The 14,292-nt window shown below is 43.1% G+C and overlaps 1 protein-coding gene and 1 non-coding gene across 2 annotated transcripts; both read left to right on the top strand.

The window, feature by feature from the left end:
* Nucleotides 1-2,737: 2,737 nt before the first annotated feature.
* Nucleotides 2,738-2,856, top strand: LOC115247357 (5S ribosomal RNA). The gene has a single exon (XR_003886430.1). It is a non-coding gene; the product is annotated as a 5S ribosomal RNA (ribosomal RNA).
* Nucleotides 2,857-5,937: 3,081 nt separating this feature from the next.
* Nucleotides 5,938-10,919, top strand: c20h19orf44 (chromosome 20 C19orf44 homolog). The gene is made up of 6 exons (XM_011620644.2): nt 5,938-6,012; nt 7,208-7,334; nt 7,410-7,541; nt 8,201-8,618; nt 9,298-9,451; nt 10,110-10,919. Exons 2-6 carry the CDS (start codon nt 7,233-7,235, stop codon nt 10,198-10,200), a joined length of 897 nt encoding a protein of 298 aa, XP_011618946.2. The 5' UTR covers nt 5,938-6,012; nt 7,208-7,232; the 3' UTR covers nt 10,201-10,919.
* Nucleotides 10,920-14,292: the final 3,373 nt, after the last annotated feature.

A 14,292-nucleotide genomic window follows, 5' to 3' on the forward strand; every position in this document is an offset into this window, starting at 1 on the left:
TCACCCCTGAAGAGGTACCGACTGTCGAACTCATCACAGCCACTGAGACTGCCATCAGAAACAACAAACTCCCGGAAGCAGAAGCAGAACAGATCAGACTCAAGGTAACAGCCGCTCTTGCTAGTGCAAAACCTCCCACCTCCAATATCACGAATGAGGAAAGAAGAGCCATTGCATCCTTAGCCAAGGACAAGAACATCACCATCTTACCAGCTGACAAAGGTAGGTGCACGGTCGTACTTAATACCACTGACTATGACACCAAGATACTCAGTCTCCTGACAGATACCGCCACATATGAGAAACTCAAGCGGGACCCCACCAGCTCATACAAGAAGAAGGTGGTAGACTTACTACAGAAGCTGGAAAAGGATAAAGCCATTGACAGACCACAATACTACCGTCTATATCCAGGAGAAACCATCCCTTGCATTTATGGATTGCCCAAGATCCACAAACCAGGGACCCCTCTCAGACACATAGTAAGCAGCATCAATTCTGTAACCTACAACATTTCCAAATACTTGGCCTCCATCTTGTCGCCCATGGTTGGCAACACCCCACACCACATCAAAAACTCCCAAGACTTTGCTCAAAAAGTCGTTGGACTATGGTATCTTATGATGTCACGTCACTCTTCACGTGCATCCCCACCGCCAGCGCCATAGACACCATCCACAAGCACCTTCTATTGGACAAGAACCTTACAGAAAGAACAACCTTAACACCGGCCCAAATCTGCACCATGCTGGACCTGTGTTTGAACACCACCTATTTCCAGTACAGAGAAGGCTTCTACAGGCAGAAACATGGCTGTGCCATGGGCTCACCAGTATCCCCTATAGTTGCCAATCTATACATGGAGAAGGTGGAATCCCAGGCCCTGACATCCTTCACAGGAACTGCGCCAAGCCACTGGTTCAGGTATGTTGATGACACCTGGGTCAAAATTCAAACACAAGAATTGGAAGCGTTCTCCGATCACCTCAACAAGACAGACGAGCATGTAAAATTCACCCGGGAAGATGTAAAAGGAAACAGTCTGGCCTTTCTGGACTGCGCGGTCAAGATCACTGAGGACAGAAATCTCACCATCGAAGTCTACAGAAAACCTACACATACTGACCAGTACCTCCAATTTGACTCTCACCACCCACTGGAACACAAGTTGGGAGTGATCAGAACTCTCCAACACCGGGCCAGAGAAATACCCACCACATCCCAAGGCAGAAAGAAGGAACAGGACCACATTAAGACAGCTCTCAAAACATGTGGCTACCCAGACTGGGCCTTCACCAGGACCTCAAGAAAGCGAGACCTCAGCAAAGGAGAGGAGGAGAGAAACAAACGCCGCAGCGTTTCCATCCCCTACCTGTCTGGAGTCTCGGAGAAGTTTAGGAGGATCCTCCAGAAACACGACATACCGGTTCATTTCAAACCCAGCAACACTCTCAGACAGAGGTTAGTACACCCAAAGGACAAGACACCAAGACCCAAACAAAGTAATGTTGTTTATGCTGTACAGTGCCAGGAGGAATGCAAGGAACTGTACATTGGGGAAACCAAACAACCTCTCCACAGAAGAATGGCACAACACAGACGTGCCACCTCTTCGGGTCAGGATTCAGCAGTCCACTTACACTTAAAGGAGAGTGGGCACTCCTTCGAGGACAGCCAAGTAAGGATACTGGCCAGAGAAGACCGCTGGTTTGAAAGGGGGGTCAAGGAAGCTATCCATGTTAAATTGGAGAAACCATCCTTGAACAGAGGTGGTGGTCTGAGGCACTTCCTATCACCCACATACAATGCAGTCCTCCACTCCTTCCAACAGCAAAACAAACATTCACACCATTCCAGGAGACCCAGTGACTCATCACCATGTGACCCAGCAGACAAAGGGGAGACACCTCAACAGAAACTAGGTGAACGACCCGACCAACGACCCTGCTAACGACTCTCAGGTGACCACCCGGATCATTAGCATGCAAATGGTCCACAGGGGCTATATATTTTCAAGCTCTCTCCCCAGCGATTTCAGAACTGAAGAAGCCTTCTGGATAGAAGGCGAAACGTCTTCAAGAGAAGAAACCCAGTCCAGTTGACAGAGAAAACCCTGTATGAGCACTTTTCCCTTACAGTACGTGTGGTACTACACAACAGCGCAGTGTTTGGATTTGATTGAATTGAACACGTTGCCAACTGGACATCAATGCAGATTGGAGTGGACACTTATACACGTTGTCTGGATTTAAGTGGCACCAGTGGCCTCTGCTGGCCCAGTGGAGAAGTGCAAAAACCTTACAGCACCTGGTATTCCAAGGCAGTCTCCCATCCAAGTACTAACCAGGCGCAATCCTGTTTAGCATCCGAGATCAGGCGTTCTCAGGGTGGTATGGCCGTAAGCGAGAGCCAGACCAAGAAAATGGCCTTTTGAAGATAATCTACTCAAACTTCCTTTTACCCTCTGTCTCAATTGAATCATTTTAAAACAAGACAAAGAGCGCGGCTGCCTTATATTTGCTGTCCAGGCTGCACTGCTCTATAGGTAGTCCATAGGACAGTGGTGAGGACATTTTCTGAAACAGGCTTGTGCTTCAATATGAGCAAAGAAATGAGTGTCACACAAAAAGAACAGTGTTGAATCAATGCAACTCAGCAGAATGTCTATGCTGGAACTTTTGACAGTGTTTAATGGTGACTGTTGCATATGAAGAGGCCTCAAATAGGTTCCTCCCTCGCTTACGGCCATACCACCTTGAGAAAGCCCGATCTCGTCTGATCTCGGAAGCTAAGCAGGAGCGGGCCTGGTTAGTACTTGGATGGGAGACCGCCTGGGAATACCAGGTGCAGTAAGCTTTTTGCACGGGGCTAGCAGAGGCCGCTGATGCTACTGATAATTATCCAGCCAGATATTATTGACTTCTCAGTATACTTCAGACATTTCAGTTTATCATTAAGATTAGATTTAACATTTGCAGTTAAAGTCAACATTTACGCGTAACATTTTGCATTTGACTCATACATTCCTCAAATGGCACATTTGGGACCAAGGACCAAGTCAGATAAGAAATCAGAGAACTCAGATAGGAACTCTGAATGTGGCCCAGCAGGGGGCCGATATACAACTCCAAACAAAAGTGGCTTTTCTGTCCTCCAGTTCAGATGGGTGATGCCAAGAGTCAGGCTTTTAAATGAACTCGAACCATATTTTGGTCTAGGATTAATTAATAACTTGGAGTGATAGATTGCTGCCACTCCCCCTCCTCGACCAGTAACCAGTAACCTCCTCGACCAGTAACACGTGGAATATGATAATTAAGATGGGTAGGAGGAGTAGATTCATTTAAGCTAACATACTCCTCCTCCTGAAGCCAGGTCTCAGTAAGATAGAATAAATCAATGTGATGATCCGCTATCAAGTCGTGCACTAACAGGGATTTACACAAAAGAGATCTAATATTTAACAGTCCACACTTAATTGTGATATTAGTTTCTCCAAGTTGTGCTTTGGTATTAATTTTAATAAGATTATGGTGATTGACCGCTCCCCTGCTCTGTGCTTGGTGAACTTTTAACCGTGGAACAGAGACTACCTCTATAGTGTTAAATATGTTATTGTTGGTGGATGAGGGTTCTGTGGAAGCAGCAGAGAGGTGTGTAAGACTACAACTCTGCATGCTGGTCTGGACCCTGGATTGTCAGGTCACTTTGGGTCTAATAAAATTAGCCAAGTTACTAGAAATGAGAGAGGCACCCTCCCGTGTGGGATGGACACCGTCTCTCCTAATCAGACCAGGTTTTCCCCAAAAAGTGCTCCAATTGTCTATAAAGGCCACCTGGTTTTCGGGGCACCACCGTGACAGCCAGCGAAGAAGCAATGGCATGCGGCTAAACATCTCATCGCTGGCCAGATTGGGGAGGGGACCAGAGAATGCTACAGAGTCCGACATCGTTTTCGTCGTAGCTGCACACTGACTCTATGTTAATTTTGGTGACCTCCGACTGACGAAGTCGGGTGTCATTTGCTCCGACGTGGATGATAACTTTACCGAATTTACGTTTACGTCTCACCAGCAGCCATAAATTGGCTTCTATGTCGCCCGCTCTGGCCCCCGGAATGCACTTGACTGTGGTTGCTGGAGTCGGCTTCACGTAGCGCAAAACAGAGTTGCCAATTACCAGGGTCGGTTTCTCAGCGGGTGTGTCGCTGAGTGGGGAAAAGCGGTTAGCCACGGGAAGTGGTTGGTGGTGCACCGTGGGCCTTTGGTTTGGGCTACGCTTCCTGCGAACCGTCACCCAGCCGCCCTGGCTAGCCGGCTGCTTGGCTTCTGCCGGGGGACCGCTAGCTGTAGCTACGCTAGGCAACTCTGCAGCAGTTACCTTCTGGCTACCTGACGCAACTCCAGACAACTCCAAGCTGCAGAAAAATTGTCTCAAGTTCGCTAAGTCTCGCCTCCAGAGCCATTAATAAACTACACTTTCTGCACCTATATCTGTGGTGTTGCAACTGGAGTACGATTGTGAGTGTGTTTCACTCCCTCTTGTTCAGTCAGTTGTGTCTGCTGTCTCATTTCTAGTTTTCTTTCTTTTCATGTCTTCCTTCATGTCTTTTTCTTTTTCTTAATGTGTCCTCTAATTGCGAGGTGGACTCACCCAGTTGTGTGTCGTATGTCCTATTAATGCTTTTCTTCTAAATATTTCAGCTGAGTTTCCAATTCTGTCTTTCACTCTAACACATTATCAGCAGCTTGGATTTAGCTCCTTCAGCATCAGCTGGCTGAACAGTATTTATGTCAACTGATCCTGATAGTTCCACTATTGGACACTGAGAAGGGGCTGGGGTGCCGATGGCATTCCATCATATGGAGAAGGATGCATCAAATCAGGTTCCTCCTCTTGTGTGTTTATCATTATGTCACGCTCTTCCCCTTGGCGTCGTGTTTTCTGTAATTCCTTTGCACCAGCCATTATTTTTAACCAGAGAATCATTTTATCTTGTTTATTCCATCATTTTCCTGTGAAATTTAAATTTGTATTCACATTCCAGATGTTGAGACTCCTTTTATATGTGGTCATTATGAGGGCAGTGGTTCTGTCGGGAGGAAATATTCCACTTTAAGATGTTTCCTTTTTCAATTTTTAAGTCGTGATCCATGTTCATTTCTCAACAAAACTCAGCATTCTTACAGTTAATTATACAGGCATAGAGTTTGAACTGGAGTGAACGCAATGCCCAAGCCAGTGTTGTTTTTTGGAATATTCTAAAGGACACTCCATGTGTACTGCACCAATACATTGAGGGTCCTCCCCAACACAAAACTAATTTTTAAACTAGTCCAATAACCTCAATGCCAAAACTGTACCACTCCAATATTCCCACAGAACCACTCAGGCAAGGAGACAATTGTTCCCCTCTTTAATATCTGCTGATTGGGAACCAGCCCCACAAAGTATTTATTTAGACAATATGTTTTCTCAGAAAACGGTGGGCCTTTAACCCTTAATTTCCAGTGGAGTCTGACCACTGTTACTGACGGACAAACTAACCATCGCTTTAATTGGACTCTAACCACATTTTGACAAACTTTAACTGTTAATTTAAGTATTTTAGTATTCAAGTTATTTGATTCATTTGAATCAGATTTATTCAACTTTGTTCCATCATTTGACATTAATACAAAAGGCTTTTGGAGTCCAATATGCAGAATTTTATTGAAATTATTCTGCTCACCTCTTATCTGAAACCACTGGTGGATGTTTTTATCTTTGTTTCCAATTTTCTTCTTGATTTCTGGTCACCAAATTGTTGAGGAAACTCTTTTCATTTACACGTTCGTTGCACAGTTCGGTTCCTCAGGAAGAAATTGACAACAATCAATTCTGAATGGATGAGGGACGGTTAAATGAGACAGGCGAGCAGAAGGGGGCAGTAATGCAGCAACATGGATGCAAACTACCGTTAAACCCGAAGAAGAAGAAGAGTAACGTAAGACGGAGGAGAACGCTAGTTGGGTAACTATCAATAACATAGATTTTAAAATTTGGACTTGTGATCAGAAAGAAAAGGGGGAGAGACGGACTGTTATTGTGTAGATTTTAGTGAGGATGATGGCTCGAGGGGGAGTAAATTGGAAAATGTTGAAAGAAGGAAGAAAGGGGGGGATTGGGGGATATTACTGGAGTTACATTCAATGTAAGCATTACAGAACTGATGTGTGAGAGTGAGAAATAAAGGAATCAAAATGCTAGAAGAATGACAAAAGTGTTTGAGAAAAAAGATACTGAAACTATAAAGGTTTGTTTTTGGTTTATGGTGATGGGTGGAAAACCGATGACGGGCTTTAACTGCCAGGAGTTTGGGCACATAGCCAAATTTTGCAAGAGGGAAAAAGAGGTGTGGAATATGTGGGGAGCACGAGTTTGGAGTGAAACCTTAGCAGACATCCAAACAATAGTGTCCAAAATGAAGAGCTGGACAGCACCAGGGCCTCACAGGATTCTCACCTCTGGGTTTAAGAACCTGACTGGCAGCGTTCATGGAGAAACAACCCAGAGTGGCTAACCCAGGGCTGGACAGTCCTCATAAAAAAGGACCCTTAATCTGGCCAGGTGGCTGACATAGTGTACAGGAACATCTGCACTCAGTATGGACTGGGTCCAGGTGGAAGACACCCCCGACAGTGATATAAAACAAGCAGGCCAAGATCCTGTGGGACTTCCAGATCCAGGTTGACAAGATGGTGGTGGCCAACTAGCCTGACTTAGTGGTGATTGATAAACACCAGAAGACAGTGGTGGTGGTGATAGATGTAGCAATCCCACGTGATAGCAACATCAGGAAGAAGGAACACGAGAAGCTGGAGAAGTATCAAGGGCTGAATGAGGAGATGGAGAGAATGTGGGGTATGAAGGCAACAGTGGTCCCAGTAATAATTGGGACACTAGGGGCAGTAACACCCAACCTGAGTAGATGGCTCCAACAGATACCAGGAACCACATCAGAGATCTCTGTCCAGAAGAGCGCAGTCCTAGGAACAGCTAAGATCCTGCGCAGAACCCTCAGACTCCCAGGCCTCTGGTAGAGGACCCGAGTCTGAAGGAAGGAGGCACCGCCCAGGAGGAAGAGATTTTTATTTTTTTGTTTTGCTTCAACAATATAACATATTTGATGATATTTGACCAGATCCTGTCTAACTCCTTATTGCAGGTTATCAGCTACAACGGGGCTGACGATGTGGGAAAGAAGCAGTCGTAGCTCTGCTTTGGAACGAGCTGAGTCACTGCTGACTTCTTACAAGAATCAAACCAACAGCTCCAAAACTTGGCCACATTCAGTAAGTTACAACTTAAGTGATACTTGTGCATTTTTTAAACAATTACAAGGTGTATTTTGGTTTTGATTTGTTTAGATTCCTATACAAGCTCGTCTTGATGCCGAACTCGATGGTTTGGATGACCTTTCCTCTGTCAGCTCTGCTGGTGAGCGAACAAATACCGATGCTGCCATGAAGCCCCAGACAGCGGTGGGGACTTCTTCAGAGGTAAATACCGGTGTGTGTATATACTGTATATGCTAACCACAATGGAAAGACACGTATTTAACGTACTCTCCTACTTACACGTATGGACCATTGCACACATTCCTTTTAATGTTTAGTCCAAACAACAAGTGTCTCTCAAATATGCCATTTTTGTCAGTGTAACAGGGAGGAGAGAGAAGGTTGTTGAAAAAACCTCATTCACCTGGCAGCAACAGTCTCAACATGCAGTTGGCATCTGTGTGTATGAAAACAATATTAAACATTGTATCAGCAGTTCTCAGCAAAAGCACAAAATTCTTTAAAGAGATCAGAGGTGCCTCACTCATTGCATTCACCAGCTTGGTAACTGGTGTGAGTGTGAACCCCGATCCTGCCCTTTGATTGTTTTGCTGCAGCGAAGCAGGTGGGTTAGCAACAGTTAATTATGGGCAGTAGGTGGCCTGCCTTGACCACAGTTTTTCATTGTGCTGCTAACAATTTGTGAGGAAAATCTCCTGTAAGTGATTTTTCTTTTGCAAAAAAATCAGATACAACCTTTGTACATGATCAGTAGTTTGCTGTGATCTTTGGCCACCATTAACTAAACAATCAAACATTAACAACCAAAATCAATTCCTCTTATTTCTGAAATGCAGATTATATATATTTTTTTTATTCAGAGAGAAATTCCTGCAACCCCGAAGGAGGTGGTGAAGAAGGCAGCATCGGAGGAGGAGGAGGAGGAGGAGGAGGAGGAGGAGGAGGAGGAGGAGTCAAATTATCAAAGTGACTTTGTGGAAGCAAGCACCATGGAGCAAGACAGCAGTCAGATATCAGAGCAGCTCCAACAACAAGGACACAAAGAGGATTTAACAGAGGGCAAAGATGATGCTAATTACTCCAGACATCTCTCAGATGACTGCTACAGCGTTTCCTCCGCTACCGTCAATCACACATGTCCAACAAACAGCAGAAGCACCTCCCCCTGCAGGTCACAGAGCAGTTGTACCTCCAGGAGACCCAGTGTATTAGAAAAGATTTTAAAAGAAGCAGCGGTTCAGACTCAGCCTTACTGTCTTGCTGACACCCATAATGATGGTTAGTATATTCATTACTCATTTCGACATAACACATCAGGTATTCAACCTTACCTATTTTTGTCTGGGAAGAAGGAAAGATGTTTCATTGTAGTTGTAAATGTTTATTTGATGAGAGGGATTAAATATCCCTGCAATACTAAGAACAAATGTAGACTATACTGACCTGATGTAGAGTATGTGATAATGCAGTGAATTACTTTCTGATTTGGTTTTTAGTGTCTTCCACTGAAGACATGCAGTTGGCATAAATGTTTCTGGTTTAGAGTCAGTGGGGATCATGGCCTACCCAGACCCAGCTCCAGGGGTCACATGTGTTTTCATCTGCACCGAATGGCAGAAAAATCAGTAGAAACTCCTCCCAGAAGACATTAACATAATGGAGACTGGATTGGGCAAAACAAGTGTCAATAGCTGAATGCAAGTATATATAATTACATTCACTGTTGTCCCAATTAGGGGACCATTATTATTCAAAAATGTATTTTGCTTCTCCATTGCAGTTGCAATAGGCTGCAAATAATTAGCAGGGCTTAGTATTCCAGTTGTGATGTTTATGGAAGTTCCGTCAAAGGAATATGAAATAAAAATGATCTCAGATAAATGTAAGATGATGTAAAGCAACAAATATTATATGGTCTCATTCTTTGTTTATTGTTTGTATGATGCCTGCTCTTCAGGGATACCTGGGATGGCCGTCATTGAACTGTTGAAGTACAAGCTTTCCATGACAAGAACATCCATAGAAAGAAGTCAAGACCTTTACTACGGCCTAATGAGGAGCCTGGAACCACCAAATTACAGATACATCACTCTGGCACAACTAACAAGGAGGTGATTATTTACTATACAGTAGTGCAATGAAAAGTTGAATTTCTAGCTATACAGTGATCCCTCGTTCATCGCGGGAGTTGCGTTCCAAAAATAACACGCGAAAAGTGAAATCCGTGAAGTAGTCAGCTTTATTTTTTTAAATTATTTTACAATGCAATACTGAACTATAGAATGAAACCAAAAATCAAAACCTGTTTTAAAGCCCAAAATTTGTTTAAAACAATTATTTTAATATAGTAATACAAGGTTGGAAACATTGTCACTCGCGTATTTCACAGTCCCAGCTGTGCCTCTTCGTCCTGACTCCGCTCCGCTGTAGCGTCTGTTTCTACTGAAGGCGCAGGAGTCTTTCTCCGAGAGAAGAACATTGTTATGGGTAGTTGTTGGCGCTCTTTCTTTTTCTGAGCAAGAAGATTTTTATAAACGGATATGCCACCTTCGATTATATTTGAGAACTGCAATGAACGACTCGCAAAAAAAATCCGTGAAGCAGCGAAGCCGTGAAAGATGAAACGCGATATAGCGAGGGATCACTGTATATTTAATTGTTGCCTATAATTGTTCTGTCCATTTTTTGCATTCATCACAGAAATGTTTAGTAATAGAAGACAGAAATCCTGCATGGACATTGAGTGATAACTGCTCTGTTATTCAATAGAAACCACGGTACAGAGCTCAGAGTGCCGGGAAGTACAAGAGTCCAGAGACCACAGAGGCAGTTACAAGATTATAGGAATGGACCTCTATGAGTTGGTGGCCCATATGCCCAATAAAGACTCCCTACAAGTGCACAGAGGCAGGGACTGCTCAGCACATAGGATTTGAGTCTGTGTATGGTTCATTCTTTCATTTCACTCTTTTGTTTTGAAACTAAAAAAAAAAATTAAAACATTTTTTAAATTGAATTGAAAATTGAAACAAAAAAAATAGTTTTGTTTGTGCGATCTTTTGAGATGAGGGGATATCATAAGGGCAGTGTTTGTTTAATTTTAATTTTTTTGTGTTGGGATTGACTAAAGTGAAAATACAGTGTGGTCAAACATTCTGAAAGCTAACTTGCTCTAGCACTATCCAATGAATCAGAGTCCAATGGCAACATTGTTCCCTGGGGTCACAAACTCAGACAGGTAGTGGATGTTTTCTGTTACACCAAAATGCTGCAAAGTGGTGCTAATTTCAGCATGTTTTGCTGCTTTCAAAAAGTTCTTTGACTAAATCCTAGTAGGGCTCCAGTGCCTGTCAAAACAATTCCCAGTGTTTTGTGTTACATTTAATATCCGAATATCATATAAAATATTAACTTTTAAATTATTTTTTCTCATAAAGATGTACTACAAAAAATGGTGTTCTACAAGCAGCTGTTGAGTGTGGTTTCTTTTTACTCTCTCTTTATACGTCCCTCAATGAGTTGTGAGATGTTATGTGATAATCTGTTTTCAATAAAATGGATAAAATTCTTTATATATAACTTATATATAACTATATAACTCTGCTTCTTTTGGGGATTTTTTTGCAGATGAAATCTTTATTTCTTAGTGCTAAATTCTTTGTTTTGTTTTGTTGTTTGTCTTTTTAAATAATTTAGTGCTCAAGTCCAGTGAAATTGTAGCATCTGTATAACACTTTGAGCTAATTCTTTAGACAGCAAAATGTACAAATACAAAAAAGGCTGATAAATCACTACCTATAACAGAGTGAACCTGATTTTGAATGTCTATGTAAACCAAAATTATAAATAGATGATTGGCTCAGTTTTGCTTGTCTTTGGCATACAGCTTAAACTAAGATTACATGTTTGCAGGCTCCTGTTGTTTTTATTTATTTTAATTGGATGTTAGTAGCATCCCCTCCCCTCCTCTCCTCTTTGAGTAGATCATTGATGTATCCATCAACGGGTCTAGCTGCCTTTATAGCTGTATGCTGGCCTGCCGACCTCTGACCCTGCTGACCCACTCTACTCTTATACCGACAGCATGTACTATTAATGTATTTCCCTGATCTCTACCTATTCTCTTCTCTTCTCTTCTCTTCTCTTCTCTTCTCTTCTCTTCTCTTCTCTTCTCTTCTCTTCTCTTCTCCTCTCCTCTCCTCTCCTCTCCTCTCCTCTCCTCTCTCTCTCTCTCTCTACCCAGCCGGCCATCAGCAGGAGGGCCCCCCTATATGAGCCTGGTCCTGCTCAAGGTTTCTTCCTGTTAAAGGGGAGTTTCTCCTTGCCACTGTTGCTTGTTGGGGGTCAGGCCCTGGGATTCTGGAAAGCACCTAGAAACAATTTTGATTGTAACAGATGCTATATGATTGATTGATTCTTATGCAAATAGGTAAGATGCTGCTTGCTTGTTTTTATTTTTTTGTTTGAAGATCCTCTGCCTTACTGGAATCCAGGGAATATGGCAAGAACTCGAGGCAGTTGGTCTTGCCCACAACGTGTGCTGAAGCTGAACATTGAAAGGTCTAAACATTCTTCTCAGAATTCAGCCTCCAGAGCTGAAGATCGCCACACCAGTCCAAAAAAGGGCAACTGGTTTAGCCCTGAGGACAATCAACATATGGCTTCTTCTCTTCTATTACCAGTTTGTGCATGCTTCTGAGCCTCTTTTCACAATCACCATTGCTCTGGACAGTTGGCCATAAGTACTCAAAATTGCCCAAAATCCTTGTTTCGAATACCTATAATGTCCCACTTGGGTGTGCTCCCCATTCATGCCGCTCCTTCCTCCTTGCTGCAGTTTCAAGCCATTCCCTGGCATAGTCAAAAGCCAGTTGGAGCCAACATTGGTGCTCCATCACCCAGTCTCACACCTTCCCCAATGACAGCTGTTGGTCCAGCGGGAAATCAACAGGTAAGTGAGGTCCTTGACTTGCCCAACTGTGAGAGATGGTTGGGTCGATACCATTTTTACTCGGTGTAAGGGTGCGCAGTAGCTTATGCAGGGTCCCACTGAAGCTCTCATGTTGCCTGTTGCCTAGGGGATGGTAAGGCATAGTCCCTATAGAATTTGCACTGCTGTTGAACTAGAGCACTTTCAAAGCTTCTTCCCTGGTCAGAGTGAAGGCTCGCTGAAACACCACAACGATAAAAAACACTCATTTACCAGTATCTCATCCACAGTAGAGGCCTTCTGGTATCAGGTTGGCACAGCCTGGGTGCAATTTGAAAACACATCGGTCATCACCATGTCAAGTTCTGGGCCAGTTTCGGGAAAATGAAGTCAGTAGCGAGAATCTGAATGGGCTCTGCAGGTAATGAGTGGCCCATAGGAGCACAGGCCTGAGGCTGTATGTTCTGAGTGGCCAGTTACACCACTCCCTCACCAGCTCGGAAGTCACTTACATGCCCTGGTGCCCATGGTTTTTATGAAGCTGGTAAAGAATCTGCTCCTTAAAACACTCTGGCAGGAGAAGTTTTAGGATTTTCACCTTACCTCACCACCTCCTCCTTTAAGCAAGGCATCCTTTGGCACAATATGGCACAGAACTTTTGAACTGCTCTAAAATTATTAAATTGCACGTGCTCTCAGAATCCACGTCAGCCACTGTGTACCAATGATCAAAATGAGTAGATTATGAACGGGCAAACTCAAGGTGTGACTTGTCTCCCCGTTTCCATGTTCGAAGGTCTTGCCTGTAAGTCTCAGGAACTAACTCATAGGCCTTAAGGACAGCAGACTTCACCATAGAAATAATAAATAATCTGTAGCACACAAAGGAAAATAGACATCTTGTGCTTTACTAGTTAGTACACACTGTAGCATCAAAGAGGGAGTGGACTCAAGGCACCCTCGAGCATCAACTAAATGCTCAAATACAGAGAAAAAACGTTGGATCTTTTTCATGAAATTTTGGAATGAGCTTTAAAATCACCTAAATCACTCTGTGCTCCCAAAACCCCGTTGGAACCAAGAGGACGCAACATTTTGCCAGGAAGTTAACCATCTTTAATTAAATCTAACTTCTGCCTCTTTAAATCTAGCTTGGCCTGCTCCAACCGCATTTTTTCCAATAGCCATAACCTTCTCTGATTAAACACGTTAGCTTTTTATGAATCCTTTGACTTTTTGTCACTAACAATGACCTTAAAATGCTCAGCTAACTTAGTTAGCTGCTCCGATGCAGCAAATTTCTCACTCACAATTTCTGGCACCAATAATTTTTTTTTACCAACTCATTCATTTTACACACTGTACAAAAATTAAAAAATAGACAATTCACAATTCAAAAATAGACAAACAAAACAGAATGTGCTCCATCCCTGTATGCACATGCAACACAATCCGCAAAGTAGAGATCAAGGCTTGCTTCATTGAGGGGAGGAGCCAAAAATAATGACGTCTGAAGCCTCGCTGCCTGGCTGTACCACGTGATTGCTTCGGGAAGTGGTTCAGATTTTGCAGTGAGGTTTTAAAGATATATAAAACCCTCAGGCTACATTCACCTGCACTAGTCTTTTTATTTAATCATTTTGAGGAAAAATTACACACAGAATACATTCAAAAGAATGTAAGCATTTATGTATAAAAAGTATTTAGTCATACATTTTTTTATAATTCATAGTCAATTACAACAGACATAACAGATAAAAAAAATCAAAGCATCAAAAATTATGTAGTTCAGATACAGCTGCTTGTAAAGATTGTACACTTGGTGGTGGTTTTGTGTGCACATGGAGCTTCGAGAAATTAACCCTTTCTCAAACCAATCGGCTCAAGAGGTTCGATGCCTCATGAGGCTTCATATCGAAATCCCACCAGAATGCTGTGTCAGGCAGTGCTTTATAACCAGCAGATCACTGTCAAGGTGCTCCAATTAGGTTAGCACCACCCTGCTGGAAACCTGCGAACCAA

The sequence above is a fragment of the Takifugu rubripes genome, chromosome 20 (genome assembly GCF_901000725.2).
Source record: "Takifugu rubripes chromosome 20, fTakRub1.2, whole genome shotgun sequence".
Classification (NCBI taxonomy): Eukaryota; Metazoa; Chordata; class Actinopteri; order Tetraodontiformes; family Tetraodontidae; genus Takifugu; species Takifugu rubripes.

Bases quoted from the DNA above. Each gene is read 5' to 3' on its own strand.
- c20h19orf44 (XM_011620644.2), top strand. From the start codon at position 7,233: ATGTGGGAAAGAAGCAGTCGTAGCTCTGCTTTGGAACGAGCTGAGTCA. The intron at 7,335-7,409 runs GTAAGTTACAAC...TGATTTGTTTAG, and splicing joins CCAAAACTTGGCCACATTCA to ATTCCTATACAAGCTCGTCT. The intron at 9,452-10,109 runs GTGATTATTTAC...GTTATTCAATAG, and splicing joins CTGGCACAACTAACAAGGAG to AAACCACGGTACAGAGCTCA.